At 29.5% G+C, this 18,493-nt stretch overlaps 1 protein-coding gene across 1 annotated transcript; it reads left to right on the top strand.

Annotated features, from left to right (window-relative positions):
* Positions 1–650: 650 nt before the first annotated feature.
* Positions 651–18,018, top strand: LOC129944479 (amidophosphoribosyltransferase-like). The gene is made up of 9 exons (XM_056053932.1): positions 651–1,063; positions 9,148–9,326; positions 9,399–9,538; positions 15,978–16,298; positions 16,356–16,442; positions 16,515–16,680; positions 16,748–17,103; positions 17,171–17,513; positions 17,587–18,018. The coding sequence occupies exons 2-9, from the start codon at positions 9,239–9,241 to the stop codon at positions 17,736–17,738; spliced, it is 1,653 nt and encodes a 550-aa protein (XP_055909907.1). The 5' UTR covers positions 651–1,063; positions 9,148–9,238; the 3' UTR covers positions 17,739–18,018.
* The last annotated feature ends 475 nt before the right edge of the window (positions 18,019–18,493 follow it).

Genomic DNA, 18,493 nt, shown 5'->3' on the forward strand with positions numbered 1-18,493 from the left:
TATAAAAATCCAACAGTACGTTTTTTATAATAAATAAAATCTAAAAAAAATTGTACGCAAATTTGGTAAAAAATGGTGTTCGGTTCTTGATATCTCTTAATTTCATTTCATTCATCTAATTTGTAAAGATTTAAAAAATGCTACTAAAATTGGTAAAGTTTGTTTTCGACTAAAAATCTATTTAACAAAACTATATTTTTAAACTAAACTATTTCTTTATATGAAAAATATTGTTGGTAATTTTAAAATTTGTAAGAATAATTCAACTAACAACTTTTTTAACCCAACACGAAAACATAAAAACTCCTAAGCAAGACAAATCGACAGATGGGATTGGTCTCGTCCCAGCCTCCTTTTCTTATTTTACCAATGACAAACAAAATATTTAATATTTCGTTCTAAAAACTAAAACAATACACAATTTTTGTTAAGCTGAGCCAAGACTTTAAGTAACCACACAATTGAGTTGGCTATTTTTGCGTAAAAAAACATACCGGATAAGTCGTAAATGTGAGTTAGATTCCCCCATAAATAAATTGTTACTCGTGTGGGACAACAAATTATTAAGTTGTTTTTTAATTTCTTCTTCTGCTCGATTTCGATTTGTTTGCTGCGGAGGGCACGGCACAGCGCAGCAAGAAATTGACTCAAGTTTAAGTTTTGTTGTCTCGTAAAGTCTTTCAAACTTCTCGTTAACTTTAGACGTAACAGAAATCAGTCAATTTGGTATCGTAGAGACTTCTTCTACACGGCGCGGCGCTACTACTAGTGAAGAAGTTGTTCTCTTTTTCCTCTTATTTTGTTTAATAAAAACAAAAATAAAAGCTAAACTCTTTCCTAACAAATTCGTGATAACAAAAATAATATTATAGCATCTGTTAGGGTGCTCCTCGAAATAAGTTTGACTTTACCATCAGCAGACATCGTCAATTCATTTTTGATTTTGGCGCTAAGCAATTTCAGTGGAAAATTAAAATTACACTCTCATTTAATTGTTTTTCCTTTAATAAATTCCGGATCCGAACTTGTTCTGGCCGTATTGAAAAAAGGTGTGAATTTTGTTGTAAGTTAAAATGTATTTCAATTTTAAGAAAATTCAAAAACCGAGCATTTTTACTGCAACCTGTTTTCAAAATATTCATTCATAAGAACTCAATTTTCCACGCATAAGACATAAATTATGAAATCATAGTTTACATAAGATAAAAATACGCACGTGGTTTATCATTCGATTCGGGAATTGACAATGAATAATAATTTTAGATATACTACAAAAATTATTATAAAATAAATTTATTCTTTACCAGTTCGAGGTGTTCGGTCTATTTTTGGAAAAAATTGAGTTCAATAATAAAGTAATTGTGGAATATGTTACCTTTTGATTAGATTTGTTAGTGTGTTTTCTTGTGTACCTGCTGCCTACCTGAAAAATGTTTTCTTTGATATCAAAATGTTGGCATAATTACATTTTAATTAGAACCAAAAAAGAAGACATTTTGACATCTCTGGTGATGGGAATTCGTTTGCAATTTTAAACCAGTTTCTCCTCGTTTGAATCAGCTTTTTGTGTCGTGTGTTTAATAATTTTTGCAACTATGACTGTTTTAGCCATTTGAAAAAGAATAATTTGCGTTTTGAGAAAATTCATTGAGAATTAATATTTGGTAATTGTCATTCAGAAAACTGCTTAACATATGGTTTACAAATAAATTATGACAGAAGTTGCATTGGCCTTTTTTGCCCCAAGAAAGTTCACAAGTATAATTTGGTCATGATATTAACTGAAAATTCAAAGAAGTTGTTTAATATTCCCTATATTTGTAATTCTAAAAAATACGAATAATGCGGTGTTTTCAAAATTTTGAGAACTTTAAGTATTGATACAAAACTGAAATATTGGAACAACTTATTTATTACTATAATGTGGATGATAGTTTCATGGCACTTGGTCTTTTAAGCAGGAGAAGTTTAAAGTCGCAAGAACCGGGAAGCCATTTCTTTACTCCACGATTTTTGTACGTAAATACATACCAATAACGAAAAACTTCGTTGACCTAATTAATATTTAATTAGTTTTTAGCCAGTGAAAATTCAATTGGTTTAACGAAATTGCTTTCACATGTTATAAAGTTGAGTGCTTCACCAAACAATTAAGTTTATGTTTTTTCCACCGTTAATTTAATTTTCAACGGTTTTCAATTTTCTGCATCATTTAATTTTCTGTTTCTAAATATCTAAAATTTCTTGCTGTTTTAAAGATTAGGAAAATGACATATAAACACAATTTACTATTTATTTCACCTAGCAATTAATTTAGCTTTGCATTTAAAGTATACATTCTTTTTGAAATAACTGTCTTCTTGCTGTTCTTTTGAATTTCTATCAAATTTGACACTTTTCACAAATCAGCCCAAAGAAATTTCTTGGTCTAAATTTCGTAGGTTGGGGAAATATTTGACTCTCTCGTGAGCGCTCTCTTTTATGAAAAACTACAAAATTTTTGAGTATAACAGGATTTGGTTGAACTTCGTATTTTTTCGTAAACTTGGACTGTTTCATGAAGGAACGCAAACGACCTAATATGATAGAGAATTCTTGAGAATCATCAAAATTCTGTACTCTAATTTTTGACATCAAAAGTGACAAATTTGTATACGAAATCTTGTTCATATTTATACGGAAATCTCCCAGATCTTAAAAATATAAATTTGGACAAATGAAATTCCTTCCATAATAAACGTAAAGAATTAAGTAAACAAAGATTTTTTTAACTTCAGTCAAAAAAACAATTTTGTTTGTTTTTCGGTCCGATTTGTCGAGTTGAAAATTTTAATATTTCTCGACGTTTTAAGATCCCTTGAATCTAAATAAAAGATTTTTAGATTTTTTTATTTTAACGTTTTTGACGTTTGGTAAAATTTTGAGAAAAAACGAATTGATAATTTTTTTTTACAAACAAAAATAAAAACCTAAAAAAAAATACTAAGAATTGGTAAAAATAAATTTTCGACTCAAATACCTCTTTTAAAAATTAGAATCTACACGAAAGATTTTTAGAGAGATCTATAAACGTTGAAATATTTGTTAAAATTTTGACAAAAAACGAATTGACAGTTTTTTTTTACAAAAAAAAACAAAAACCTAATAAAAATTACAAAGATTTGGTAAAAATTAATTTTCGACTCAAATACCTCTTTTAAAAATAAGGACATTGGCTTCAAACTAATTTCACCTTATGAAAAAAATATTGTTTTAAACATTAAGCCTAATTTTGAGAAAAATCCAATTGACAGTTTGCATACAAAAATAAATATCGAAGAAAAATGAGTAAAATTTGGTAAAAATTGGTTTTTGGACCCAAAATATCTTTTCAAAAATTTAGGATATTGGCTTCAAACTAATTTTATTTTATAGAAAATATTGGTTTCGACATTCAGTAAAATTTGTATACCAAATTTGGTAATAATTCGTCTTCGACTAAGAATCCCGTCAACAAAACTATATTCTAAAATCAAACTAAAAACTATTTAATCATATTTAAAATATTGTTGTTAATTTTGTGGTTAATTTTTTAATTATTCTCATACTTAAATTAAGGTTTCCAACAAAACAATGAATTTTTATTCAATGTCAGAAGACATTTTGCAGAAATATTTCGATTCTTCGAGTGATGAAATATTTCAAAATGTTTGTTCAAGATTTTTATAAATCTGTCAAATATGTGAACAATATACTGAAATATCTTTGAATAATAGAAATACATATTTTCAATTTAATACACAAAAGTTATCATTTTACGAGGAGTTTTCATTGAATTAATTTAAACAATAATGAAATTTGTTCATAACGTGATGAAACTTTTAATTATTGTAGCGTTTAACAACTCTGACAAGTCTCAAAAACTGTATGAAGCGTGTTATAAGAGATCAAGACTTTACGAAAAACAACATATTTTTGTTGAGTCAATCAAGTTGGACGTTGAGCGAACGAAATCGCAGTTGGAGAAGTAAATCTCAAAATGTCAAAAAAAGTTGTCAACAAATTGATATTACATTAGATTGATGGTTAAACGCGTCGTATGAAAAGTTTCGTGGTCTTGTTATGTGAATCACACCAAATAGTATTTTTTTAAAAATTTAATGGTGAATTAATCCATTAACCACAAATCAACTTCATCAATTAACACCGTTAGATACACAAAGTGTTGTGTGAACTTCGTGAAGAGACATACTTTTTCCAATGTAAATTTCCACAATTTGAAAGAATTGTTAACGATGAAGCTTTAGACGATTTACCATGAATTGCCAATCGTTACAGAACAGATATGTCAACACACTTTGACATTTTCAACTGTCGGACCATTGACAACAACCATCTAAACTTCTCAAGAAGCTGAAAAAATACCCTATACCTGATGTTGAGTTTCAAAAATACTCTAATAAAAAAAATAAATATTATTAACTTCCCATAGGAAGTTATTGTAATTGGTCCGATTTGTCAAATTGAAAATTTTGACATTTCTCGACATTTCATGGTACCTAGAGTCGAAATAAAAGATTTTTAGAAATATATGTGTGCGTGCGTGTTTACGTACCTTCGTACGCTCGTACGTTCCAGACGTTTTTTCGTCGTCCATAGCTGAAGAACCAGAAGAGATATCGACTTCAATTACGTTTTGTTATACAGATAATCCAATGACGTGATACCAAATAAATATATTTTTGGAAACAAAATCCAACTAATGTTTTTTTTTATAAATCAAAAAAACTGAAAAAAGAAATATGTCACCTCGAAAACTTTACGAATACAAAATGATTTCATTTCCAAAACAATTTTGTGCAACGAAAAATAACGTTTTTGATACCTAGTAAAATTTTGAGAAAAATCGAATTGACAGTTTTTTTAGAAAAAATAAAACCCTAAAAAAATGTATAAAAGTTGATAAAATTGATTTCTTTTCAAAACTTTGAGATATTGCCTTTAAGCTACTTTAATCTTTTAAAAAATATTGTTGTCAACATTCAGTAAAATTTCTACAAGAAATTGTACGCGAATTTGGTAAAAAATGGTGTTCGATTCTTGATATCTCTCAAATTAATTTCAATCATCCAATATGTACAAATTTAAGAACCGCTGCTAGAAACCCTGACAGGGGTCAAAAACTGAACAAAAGTAGTAGTTTCGCCTTTTTGTCGTGCATATCATACAAATAGTAGCTTTTAATAAATTTATTGGTGAATTAAACCCTTAACAAGAATTAACTTCATCCATCAATACCGTAAAATGGACAAAGTCTTTTATGAACTTCGCGTAAACTAAATCTTCTCAACACGGAAAAATGGTTAACTATGGAGCTTAAGACGATTCGTGATGAATTGCATAAACTTGAAAGAACAGAAATGTCAAAACACTTTGACATTTTCATCTGTCAAACCATTGACAGCAAACATCGAAACAATAACATCATTGGCTGCGTTGAATCTCAGACAGATAGGGTATCCGGATACCTTTTTGTTAGTGTTATACGTGTAAAATAAAAGCTGGCCAAAAACAGCTGAGATGTCAAAAAAGGAATCCAAAGGCATCCAAGAATTTGTGGTGCATGTAAGTATCTGACAGAACAGCTGATTCAACACCTGGTTGAATTTCAAGAAACTTGAAAATTGATTTCAACTTTTTGTATTTGTTGGTAAACAAAAAGATACAAAATGTTAGTTGAAGTTGTATTTGAGAATGTTCTGTTTTAAATGTTTTATCTTACAACAATTTCGAATTCGAAGCTTAAATGTTTCTCTGCATTTCGTGAACAGCTGAATGTTGTTTTTATTTTGTGACAGCTATCCAACTCGTTCAACAATGTATCTAAAAATCCACTTACCCAAGATACCCTATCCAACACGAGAATTAACGCAGCCATTGTTAATAATATGACATTGCACCTGAAATGTACACTTATTTACAACTACAACACTCAAGCATCCTATCAATGCTCTAGGCGTAAGGCGTAACATAGCCATTAGAATGTATTTCCTTGCATAGGGTTCAAGCGATTTGAGTGCAAACATTTAAAAACGCAGTCTTAAATCACTTTACTAGAATCATGTACCTATTTCTTAAAAAAAAACACACAGACATTGGGATCTATAAATATCACTTCACCGTTCAACTTAGCAACCAAGAATTGGATGATGCAACTTAGGTACAAAAATTAAGTGTAAAAAAATAAAATCTACGAAACCGTGGAAATTTTTTAAAGGATACCAATTTCCAAGACATAATTTCTTACCTGCTTTAAAAAAAAAGAGATATGAAGACCCAATTCAGCCGAGAAGCAATTCGATTCACCTTCACGTTCATAACCAAACGAATTATCACTTTAACCCCTCAAATCAGTTGACCTGTAACTGCTGTCAAGTTATAACATAAAAAGTGATTTAAAAATTTTAATAAATCGTTACAACAAATGCGGAAGTTTTTTGTTAAAATAATTAAAGTGATAATAGCAGTGGTTACAAATTTCTACCTATTTTATTTGAAAAAAAAACAGTCTTGAAAAATAAAAGGTAAAAATAAACCTAAACCTAGACAAATATACCGTTTTTTAAAATGATGCCTCTGTATTTCTACAACAAACTCGATTAAAAAAAAACAATAACCAAAAAAATATCTCTGACAAAACATCTTCAAAAATTGCATCATATTTTTCAAAAAACAATCATTTCACTTGGAATGTGATTCAAAAACCAACAATAAACACTTTTGTATTGTTGTTGTTGTTATTGTTATTATGTTGCTTTCCTGTTTGATGACCTATCGCATTGAATTTATTATGTATTTTTGTAAAATTTCCATCATCTATAATAATTTTGTTTTGATATGTTGAAAAGTAGAAAAAATTGTAAACTATAAACAACAACAACCGATAACAAATCGAATCCCGGTTTCGAGTCTTTTGGTCGTCATCGGCTTTTGTTTTAAATTGAACCTGAATCAAGACAAAACAAAAACAAATCTTGAAAATGCTGACGTAAATTCATCCTCTTCGATCGTGGATTCAGTGGCAAAGCGTGTCGATCATCTCATGTTCCTTTTTTTTTTGATTGTGATAAGATTTTTATTTGTATTATTATTAATTTTCATTGGCAACAAATTGAAAAAAAAAAAATCATTACATGACTTGGTGGTTGCATTCACTTGCTCAATTCACTTTTAAGTATTATTTTTTAAGGACCTTCAATGTAAGTTAAAGACTTGACCAAGTTTCAAAGATTTTAAAACTAAATTAAAAAAAAGGCTACGATGCCACCCACATTGATAACTTCCAATCCCGTCTGTCGGTTTGTCTTGCTTAGAACTTTTAAAAAATATTTAAAACAATATTTTATTTGAGATAAATAATTTGAAGTCAATATCTTTCTTTGTTCTCATAATATATGAGTTGAAAATTATTTCTTATCAGTTTTTTTTGTAGGTGTTCTTGTTTTTCTTAAAAAGTTGTGACTTGTAATTTTTCTAAAAAGTTAACTAAAAATTACTAACAATATTTTGCACATGATGAAATAGTTTGATTTCAAAATCAAGTTTTGTTAACGAGATTTTTAGGCAAAAACAATTTTTTACTAAATTTAGTAGAATTTCTTGTAAAGTTCTATTTCTTGTATAAACAAATACAAATTCTTAGAACAAAATCTTAAGTTATCAACAAAATTTATCGCAAAATAAAATGATTTTGAAGTCAATACCTTTATTTCATTCACAAGATATTGAGAATCGAATAATATTTGTATAAAAAATTTACTGAAGTTTTCTATAAGATGAAATTAGTTTGAAGCCAATATTCTAAATTTTTGAAATGATATTTGCGTCGAAAATCAGTTTTTACCAAGTTTTAGTAATATTTTCCTAGGTTTTTATTTTTTGTAAAAAAAACTGTCAGTTCGATTTTTCTCAAAATTTTACTGAATGTTGAAAACAATAAATTTTATAAGATAAAATTAGTTTGAAGCCAATATCTGTAATTTTTAAAGAGATAATTGAGTCGAAAATCATTTTTTACCAGCTTTTAATAATGTTTTATGTATGGTTTTATTTTTCGTCATAGAACTCTAAAATTGATCTTTTTTGAAATAATTGAATGTTAAAAGTTATATTTTTTAAGACGAAATTAGTTTAAAGTCAATATCTCTAATTTTTAAAAAGATATTTAAGTCGAAAATTATTAAAATATTATTTTATTTAATAAAATTTTAAATTCGATCTTTTTTGAAATATTACTGAATGATAAAAACTATGTTTTTTAAAGCGAAACTAGTTTGAAGTCAATATTCCTAATTTTTAAAAAGATCTTTAGTCGTAAAGCAATTTTGACAAACTTAGTTCCTGCAATATTCGAAGTGAAAATTATTTTATTTTCATTTTTTTTATTTATAAAAAAAGGCGTTAGTTTAATTTTCACAGTTAATAATTTAAAATTTAAATTAAGTCGCTAGCGTTACATGTTGGTGAGATATTTCTGGTTAACTAACATTTTCACTTTGACCACCCACTCAAATTTGTTGAGAGTCCTTTCTACATCTTTCTGCAAAACAAAACTTATTTGAAGTCAATATCTCCACTTATTCTTGAGATATAAGGGACGAAAAAAGCTTCCTGAACGTACGGACGTACGAACGTACAGCAGACATCTCTCTAAAAATATTTTATTTAGATTCTAGGGACCTTGAAACGTCGAGAAATGTAAAAATTTTCAATTCGAAAATCGCACCGATTAAAATATCTAACTAAAGGAAGTTAAAAATTATCCCATCAAATGTATAAATATTTTTACAATTCCACTAAAACTCCCTAATCCTATCAACTTTGCCAATAAAAACAACAACAAAATCACTGAAAACACTCTAAAGGAGAACTCCCAGTAGTAGAAAGTATATACCCGGTATACTATAGGTACCCCCTATGGTGTTGTTATTTCATATTGTTTCATCTGTTCTGGGACCTGTGATAGAATGAGATAGAATTCTGAAATTATCTCTCCCTATATGAAGCAGCCCAAGTTCTAGATTAGAAATCTCAAATCTTACAATATTATTTATTATTTAGCACTTGGACATCAGCGGAACTAAAATTGATTTCAATTTCAACTTTCAGATCAATCATCAGTTGAATTTGGTCGACAACAAACATACAAGACGTTATAAAATTTTTCTTTTCACTTCACTCAGCATTATTGACGAAAAACATGGACATGGACAACACATCTGACAATTTAAGATGTGTAGATTGTGGCTCATCTGGAGCGAATCGCAGTAGTAATTGCCTTGGAAGAGGTATGTTCTTATATTAAAAATAGAAATTATCTCTATAAGGACGTCTTTTAATTGAAATTTAAAATTTTGTAGTTACTGAAGAACCACAACAGCCAACAAGCCTTAGAGTATTAAGAAAGAACAATCCAGCCGGACACCCTAAAGATGTGACTGGCTTGACACACGAATGTGGAGTATTTGGAGCGATAGCTTGCGGAGATTGGCCAACGCAGGTAAGTTTCTTTTTATTTTTGTATCTCTTAACATTGGATAAGTGGAGTAGAAGTTCCCATTGGAAAAGCTGATCGCCGTGAGACTGGTTTGAAATTTCAGTCTAGTGATAAAGTTGAGGAAATCATTAGGTACAGCGCAACGGATTAATACCTACGCACTAAGATTAGAATCAATGAATTTAGTTTAAGGTTTGTTTTCAGAAACAAGTCGAATACAATCTTTTGCAACATGAACCGCCCATGTTATAGCTTAAAGTGATGTTTCAAGTTGTGCGGTTATCAATACCTCAATAGCATTACTTGTTGGCCAAAAACAAAATTAGAACAAGATTCAAAATGTGAAAAACAATGTTAAAGCTATTTTTATTGCTTAATGTGTTATGTGTTTTTATTTTTTTGGAATATTAGGTTATTAACATTTCCTTATCATTTTCTGACGTAAATGTAGACGAATTGAGATTTTTGTTCTGATCTATGATCATTTATAGTCGAAGTTTTAAATTAAAGAAGCTTAGAAAATCTGTTTTCTTATCAGATTTGACTCTATTAAATCTCATAGTTTTGACTCTTGATAAATTATTTCCTAAATTTATTTGCCTCCTAGTAATTTTGCCTTACATCTGCTCCAATTTTTTTGAAAGGTTGAAGTTCATATTAAGTAAAAAAGGTTATGAATCAAAGCAAAAGAATTCTAGACCAAATAGGATTTTATTAATCCCATGGATTACAAAACTTGATGCTTAAATTATAAAAAATAATTAACTTTTAACAAATTATTATTATTGAAATTTGCTTTCGGTTGTCGAATCCAGTTTTCGAGAAAAAAAATAACAGTAGCGCTCCCACTGTTTTAAAGATATCGGGAGATATAAGAGTGGCTTTTAAATTTTAGGATAGAGAATTTTAAGTTTGTTACATCCAATCTTTTAACAGAATTCCAACATTTGGACCAATATTACAATGTCCTTAGAAACTTGTAAAAAAGGTTCTGTAAGTGGCAATCAAATCTTATTTTTTCAATGTGTGTTGTGGCCAATTAAAAAACAAAAAATAACACTTCATTAATATTCGGTTTTTTACATATTTATATTAACTTTTTATTTAATCTTTCTTACCATTGATTTTAATATTTTTTTGGATACCCTTGATTGGATAAAACTCCGTCCAATCGCTTGGACATATTTTTTTATAATTGTATGAAAGTGTGCAATGTCTATTTTGCTTCATTCTTCTTGAAGCCGTTGTTTTAGTGCACTTATTGAAGAGACAGTGTTTTCGCGAACTCGACGGTCCAATTAATCCCACAAATTCTCGATTGGGTTAAGGTCTGGAAATTGTGAAAGTGTTTGGATAACTTTTGGAGAGTTATACAGAAGCCATTCCCTTACAACATACGCCTTGTTGTTCGGGTCGTTGTCCTGGTAAAATTTGAAATTCCCAATGCCCATTTTCTCAGCACTTTGCGTTAAATTTTCTTTTAGGATCCTCAGATAGTATTCCTTTTTCAATATATCGTCGATGAATACTAAATTTCCCATGCCTCTTGCCGAAATGCACCCCCAAACCATGCTGTGGCCGTCTCCATGCTTCACTGTTTGCTTTGTGTTCCTGCTTTTAAGCTCTTCAGTTGGCTTGCGCCACATCATAACTCTTCCATCTGATCCAAAGAGGTTGAAGTTTTACTTACTTTCGTCAGCAAATATTACATCATCCTACCAAGTTGCATCCTTATTTTTTTGTTACCTCGCAAATTTGATCCGAATTTGCCTGTTGCGCATATTGTGAATGGCTTTTTTTCGGGCAACACGACTATTGTCTTTATGGTTCGGCGTACCGTTGATGCATATATTTTCTTTTTGCATTCCATTAACACTTCTTGCACAATTTTTTGTGCACTTTAACGAAGATTTGCTTTAATTTTTCTTACTTAAGCCGTTCTTCTTTCATTGTTAACTTTTTTGGTTGCCCCGTCTGCTTCTTTGGTTCGATCCTTCCATCTCTTTTATACTTCCGAACAATATCACTGAAATTTTTGGCTTTATGTCCTAAATATCAGGAATTTGTTTGGTATGTTTCATCTCTATTATGGTGAAAAAAGGTTTCATTTTTCAAGGCTCACATTTTTTCCTTTGCGCCCCAAGATTAACTTTTTAAATGACACCAAACGATCTTAAACTAAATTCTTTTAAAAATGTATGCAAACGTCTAGTGAACACTTTATTTTAACGGCACTCATGAATGGACAAACTGTTAATCCCGGCAAATGTCAAACTCACCAAAGAAAACCGAATATTAATGAAGCGTTTACATGTGTTCTTTTTGCGTTGTTTATCGTATATCTTAATGCAGTTAAGTGATTGCAACATTTTTTAATGAAGTATGCAGAGAATAATGTACTAATTTATAAAATAACCAAATAATAAACCTAAATTAAACTTTTACTATGAGAAAACACCAAAAGTATGTTTAAGAATAAAAACCGAATATTAATGACACTCACTTAGTAAAGATTTTTAACACTCGTCATGGTTTTCCCTTTCCTTCATAAAATGTTCGAAAACTATTCATAAGTTGTTAGATTTTACCAGTCTAATAAAAATATGAAACTCTAAACCATTTGTGCTACAACGGTTTTTAATAGAAAAAGCCAAAACGATAAAAAAGTTTTGTTCTTTGACGTTGTTAAAATCAAAGTTCAGGTTCAAAATTAGCATTAGAAATTAACTCCAAAACGTGTTTTTTTTAAACGGATGTTTTCAATTTTGTTCGTAAAATGTTTGAATTTTGAGTCAGAACTATTTACGGGCTGTTACAAAATTAGCAAAAAACACGTTAGAACTCAGTTCTATTCAACCGAGATCAAAAATTGCTAGTACTCAAAAATTATTTAAAACCGAGTTCTGCAGATACGATAAGATGTGAAGAATGTTGGAATACTAAATATTTATGAAATGAAGTTCATAGATAAATAGAGAATTTCATCGATTTTTTTTTCTTTTATAACTTCGTCAAGAAATTGACCTTTGAAGTATTAGGGGCCGGTTATAGCTTTCATTGAAATCGATCCGCAAACATGAAAATTATGTACTGATGTCTGATCGATCGGAAATCACACAAAGAATTTTTTTGAGAAATAAAGTGCAATTGCACATTTATTTTTCTCAAAACTCTATTTTTCTATTTTCGGGAAGGAAATTCATTTTCCTGAACAGCTGGTACTTTTATGTTTAAAAATGAAAACAATCGTTCCACTGATTTGTGTTCTAATTTCACACAATTCCAATGACAGATTAATGTCATTACAAATTTTTCGGTGGATTTCAATCAGGAAATTATTTATAATGACAGACATTTTTATTGATTGCTATAAACGACCTGTCAAAAAAATTCCAATTTTTGTTTTCAATGATGAAAACCAATGATAGCTTTAACTGGTGCCTTAAATTGAAGTTTTTTCTCAAAACTTTATGAAAAATTAAATAAAGACTTATAACTGATGAGATTTTAGAGAAACTGAGTAAGACACTAAATTGATTTAAAATGTAGTTTTGTTCTTTGCAACATTACACCATGATGCCATTTTTTGTTAAGGGATATGCTAAGTTTTAACTTAAACCGTTTTTGGTTTCCTTAAGCATTTTTAAAAAGGGGATATTTTTAAAAACCTGATGTAATTTAGCTAATGTTAAACGATTTTAACATATTAATAGAGTATTGGCTTTGTTTAAATAACCTTCTGTCAAGGGCTTGACAATTTACTAGTTAGCGATTTGCTAAATACAACAATTTTAAACCCCTCTTTTCGTTCAGCTAACTAGTACATTGCTAATTGCCTTTTTAAAAATGAGTATCCAAACATTTCTAAAAGGTCACAGTTCGTGAAAATAAACAAAGTAAATACGCTTAAAAGGCCTATTATTTGGAATTCCCAACTGTTGACTGCCCCATTCGTATCCACTGTCAAAATCAAAATTAGACCAGTTTGAAACGAACTAAATCCTAGTACTAGTCGGTGTCACGGTGAAGTAATGCACATCATGGACTATTATACATTTTTTTGTAAAGTTTTTGTGTTGGACCAGTTACAAAAAATTTCAGAAACTTGCCAGAAATGTTTCTATGTTGCTTGAATGTTTTTGAAATATTTCAAAAATGTTTCTTTGATGTGGGCACTCCCTTAACTTTCGGTTTTTTACTTCTGAAGTTTTGCATTTGTTAACAATTTTGAATGCGAAATTTTAGTCAAAAATTAAATCAAAAAAGAAGCTCTGTCTGTCGATTTGTCTTGCTTGAAAGTTCGTAGGTTTTCGGGTTGAGCTAAAAAAGTTTTTAGTTGAATTATTCTTCAAAATTTTAAAATTACCAACAATATTTTTCATATAAAAATAGTTTAGTTTGAAAATCTATTTTTGTTAAATAGATTTTTAGTCTAAAACCAATTTTTATCAATTTTAGTAGCATTTCTTAAATTTTTACAAATTGAATGAACGCAATTAATTTGAGAGATATCAAGAGCTGAACAATAATTTTTACCAAATTTGCTTACTATTTTTTGTAAAATTTACTTTTTTATGAAAAAACGTACTGTAAGATTGTTATAAAAAAACTACTGAATATCAAAAACAATATTTTCTGTGAAATAAAAAGAGCTTGAAAACAATATTTTTAATTTTTGAAAATGTTTTTTACCAAATTTTAGTACTGTTTTTTGTTAGGTTTTTATTTTTTGTAAAAAAAGTGTCGATTAGATTTTTCTCAAAACTTTACTGAATATTAACAACAATATTTGTTAAAAAATTAAAGTAGTTTCAAGCCAATATCTCAAAGTTTGGAAGAGATATTTGAGCTGAAAATCAATTTTTACCAACTTTTATACATTTTTCTGTTTAGGTTTTATTTTTTTTTTTTAAACTGTCGATTCGATTTTTCTCAATATTTTTCAGAATGTTCAAAACAATATTTCTTATAAGTTAAAATTAGTTGGTAGCCATAATCTCAAATTTTTTGAGTATGAGATATTTGAATTGAAAATCAATTTTTACCAACTTTTGTTAAATTTTCTTTTAAATTTTTTATTTTTAGTAAAAAGCTGTCAATTAGATTTTTCTCTAAATTTTTCAGAATGTTGAAAACAATATTTCTCATAAGTTAAAATTAGTTGGAAGCCATAATCTCAAATATATGAAAAGATATTTGAGTCGAAATTCAATCTTTACCAATTTTGAGTAATGTTTATTTTGTATGTTTTTATTTTTTATAAAAAAAACTGTCAATTCGAGTGTTCTCAAAGTCTTACCAGATGTTAAAAACGTTATTTTTCCTTGCACAAAATTGTATTGGTGATAAATTCATTTTGTATTAGTAAAATATTCGCGGTTATAATTTTTTTCGGATTTTTTTATTTATAAAAAAAAAAAACAGTTGATTGGATTTTTTTCAAAAATCATCTTTCTGCTTATTATCTGTATAACAAAATGGATTTGAAGTCGATATCTCTTTTGGTTCTTGAGCTATGGAAGACGAAAAATCGTAGAGAACGTACGAACGTACGTGCACACCCACGCACAGACATTTTTCTAAAAATCTTATAATTCGACTCTAGGGACCTTGAAACGTCCAGAAATGTAAAATTTTTCAATTTTACAAATCGGACCTATTAAAATAACTTCCTATGGGAAGTTAAAAAGTGGGTCCCTCAAATCCGTCCGACTGTATGTCTGTCTGTTTTTTGCCCTACAGCCCGGACCATTAACTAGATTGACTTCAAATTTGAAAATAAAGATTATAAGACGTTAAACGCGTTAGGCGTTTTTTCATTTTTTTAAGAATATAAAAATAAGAGTAGGTTCCACACAAATTTTTTTTGTTAAAAAGCAAAAACTCCAATTTTCTCAAAAACCAACCAATAGATTTTATTTTAAATTTTCTCTATGAAAAAAGAGGTGGGGTGCAACCCACACTGATAACTTCCCATTTCGTCTCTCGATTTGTCTTGCTTAAAACTTTTACAAAATATTCATAACAATACTTTGGTTTTTCTGCATTATTATCTGCATCACTTAATTTATTTCAAGTCGATATCTCCACAGGATCTTAAGATCGATCCTTATAAGTTCACATAAACATTCAAAATTCAGAAAAAAAAATATTTATGAATACAATATTTTTCCCATTATATTTTAGAACACAAAAACACAGTTTATTTTAGTTTAAATTCTTATCTTTTTAAATTTTATGCGAAAACAGGCATAAAAATATCAATTCAATATTTATAATACAGCCAAAGTAAAATTGTATGTGAAAAGTCCAAATAACTCCCTTTACCGACTTTCTATTTGGAGTTTTTGACAAGTTATATCATTTGTTGTTTAATTTTAATACATTCATAGATGAATTTAAAATTTATTTAATATAATATTTTTCATTCTTCATTCTTCAGATCGATGTCGCTCAACTCATTTGCCTGGGCTTGGTAGCTCTTCAGCACCGTGGTCAGGAATCAGCCGGTATTGTAACGAGCATGGGAAAATGTTCGAAAAATTTCAATGTTCACAAAGGAATGGGTATGATTAATAATTTATTCAATGATGACAACATAAAAAAGCTCAAGGGAAACCTTGGAATTGGACACACAAGATATTCTACCTCAGCTGCATCTGAGGTAGTAAATTGTCAACCTTTTGTGGTTCACACAGCACATGGTGCCATAGCCATTGCCCACAATGGAGAGCTAGTTAATTGCGAGCAATTGAGGCGTGAGGTAAACTTGATTTCGTCTTAATATGACTTCTTACTCATTTTTGGATTTGATATTTAGGTTCTTGGAAGAGGAGTGGGATTATCAACTCACAGTGACAGTGAACTTATTGCTCAATCATTATGCTGCAGTCCAGATGTCTCAGAAGTATGAAGTTAATTTTATATGACATTCGTTTGGAAATAATTAAAATTCGATGTTTTTTGAAATATTTTTTAGAGAGACGGTCCTGACTGGCCAGCACGTATTCGTCATTTTATGACTCTTGCTCCTCTTTCATATTCCCTAGTTGTAATGCTTAAGGATAAGATATATGCTGTTCGCGATTCTTATGGAAATCGCCCCCTTTGTATAGGAAAAATTGTCCCAATCAACCTTGGAGGATGTAATATTTCAAAAAATAAATATATTTGAAGTTGATTCTATAATGATTCCCTTTTTCAATCCTATAGTAACAATAGAAGATGCACCAGCTGAAGGTTGGGTAGTATCAAGTGAGAGTTGTGGCTTTTTATCAATTGGAGCGCGATATGTTCGAGAAGTTGAAGCTGGAGAAATTGTTGAAATGACAAGGAATGGTATTCGTACCATCGATATCGTAGGACGCCCCGATTCCCAGATAAATGCATTCTGCATTTTTGAATATGTTTACTTTGCACGAAGTGATTCGATTTTCGAGGGACAGATGGTCTATTCGGTACGACTGCAGTGCGGTCGTCAATTAGCCAGAGAAGCTCCAATTAAAGCCGATATTGTTAGTTCTGTACCAGAATCTGGAACAGCAGCAGCTCACGGTTATGCCAGAGAGGTTTGTATTAAAAGCTTTCCCAACAAAAACGGGCAATTCCTTAAAACCTATATTTTTACACTTTTAGTCTGGACTTCATTTTGCTGAAGTCTTGTGCAAAAACAGATATGTCGGTAGGACATTCATTCAACCATCGACACGACTACGTCAATTGGGTGTGGCAAAGAAATTCGGTGCGCTCTCAGAAAATGTTGAAGGCAAACGATTAGTACTTATTGATGATTCTATCGTTCGAGGTAATACAATTGGACCCATAATTAAACTTCTTCGAGATGCTGGTGCAGCTGAGGTTCACATAAGAATTGCCAGTCCTCCCCTTCAATATCCTTGTTATATGGGTATAAATATTCCAACCAGAGAGGAACTTATAGCAAACAAACTTGACGCAGAACAATTAGCTAGACATGTTGGTAAGTAAAAATATAAATCAATAATTTTTCTCAAGACAACATATATTTAAACAATTTATTTTCTTTCTTAAAGGTGCTGACAGTTTAGCCTATTTGAGTGTGGAAGGCTTAAAGAAGGCCGTTCAAATGAACAAAACAAGCTCGAATACTAAAAAAGCTGGTTATTGTACAGCTTGTCTAACAGGTGAATATCCTGGTGGAATTCCAGAGGAACTCAGCTGGTAGAAACATTATTTTTTTTTCAAAACAAATTGAAATCTCTTCAAATAATATACATAGCATTTAAACTTTATTTACATTATAATGAATATAAGTAGAATTTATATTTATAAACAAAACAAAAATCAAACAATAATAACATCAACAAAAAGATGAACACAGAACAAAACGTTTTTGCATTTCAATTCAAAATGTATTTATTTACTGTGTAATTTGCTATAATAATTTTGGCTTCTTTATTAAAATAAATAATAAGTTTTAAAATTAAGGAAAATATAAAAAACAACATGGATTTTATTTATTTAGAAGCATCTTGTTTCGTGAAAATTACTCGAAGAATTTTGTTAAGTGGTTTCAGATCAATTTTTCTGCTCAAGGCAAGGGCGGATCCAGACTTTTATTCAGGAGGGGGAAGGGGGTGAAACACTTAACATTTATTTATTTATAATTCGTTAAAAATAACGTTAACAATTCTTAATATATACTTAAAATCTAAAAACTTAAACTAGACTGTTGAAAAATTGTAATTTGCAATTTATACTTCTTATGTTATCATTTGCCGAATTAATGCAACAGTAAAATGTATTAATTTAAGGGTCTATGTACACCATAGTTTGTTCTGCTAAAATTAGTATTCAATGGCCTCTGGAGTTTTGAACGACTAAAATTAAAGTTAAAACTATGATGAAATTTTTCCGTTTATTATTCCAACAATAAAACAAAACTGCAAGAAATCCTATGATTTGTCAAAAAAGAAGATT

This window comes from Eupeodes corollae, chromosome 2 (genome assembly GCF_945859685.1).
Source record: "Eupeodes corollae chromosome 2, idEupCoro1.1, whole genome shotgun sequence".
Lineage (NCBI taxonomy): Eukaryota > Metazoa > Arthropoda > Insecta > Diptera > Syrphidae > Eupeodes > Eupeodes corollae.

Excerpts from the sequence above, each read along its gene's own strand:
- LOC129944479 (XM_056053932.1), top strand. The coding sequence starts at position 9,239 with ATGGACATGGACAACACATCTGACAATTTAAGATGTGTAGATTGTGGC. Across the intron at positions 16,681-16,747 it reads CCCAATCAACCTTGGAGGAT|TAACAATAGAAGATGCACCA; the intron begins GTAATATTTCAA and ends TCAATCCTATAG. Across the intron at positions 17,104-17,170 it reads CTCACGGTTATGCCAGAGAG|TCTGGACTTCATTTTGCTGA; the intron begins GTTTGTATTAAA and ends TTACACTTTTAG.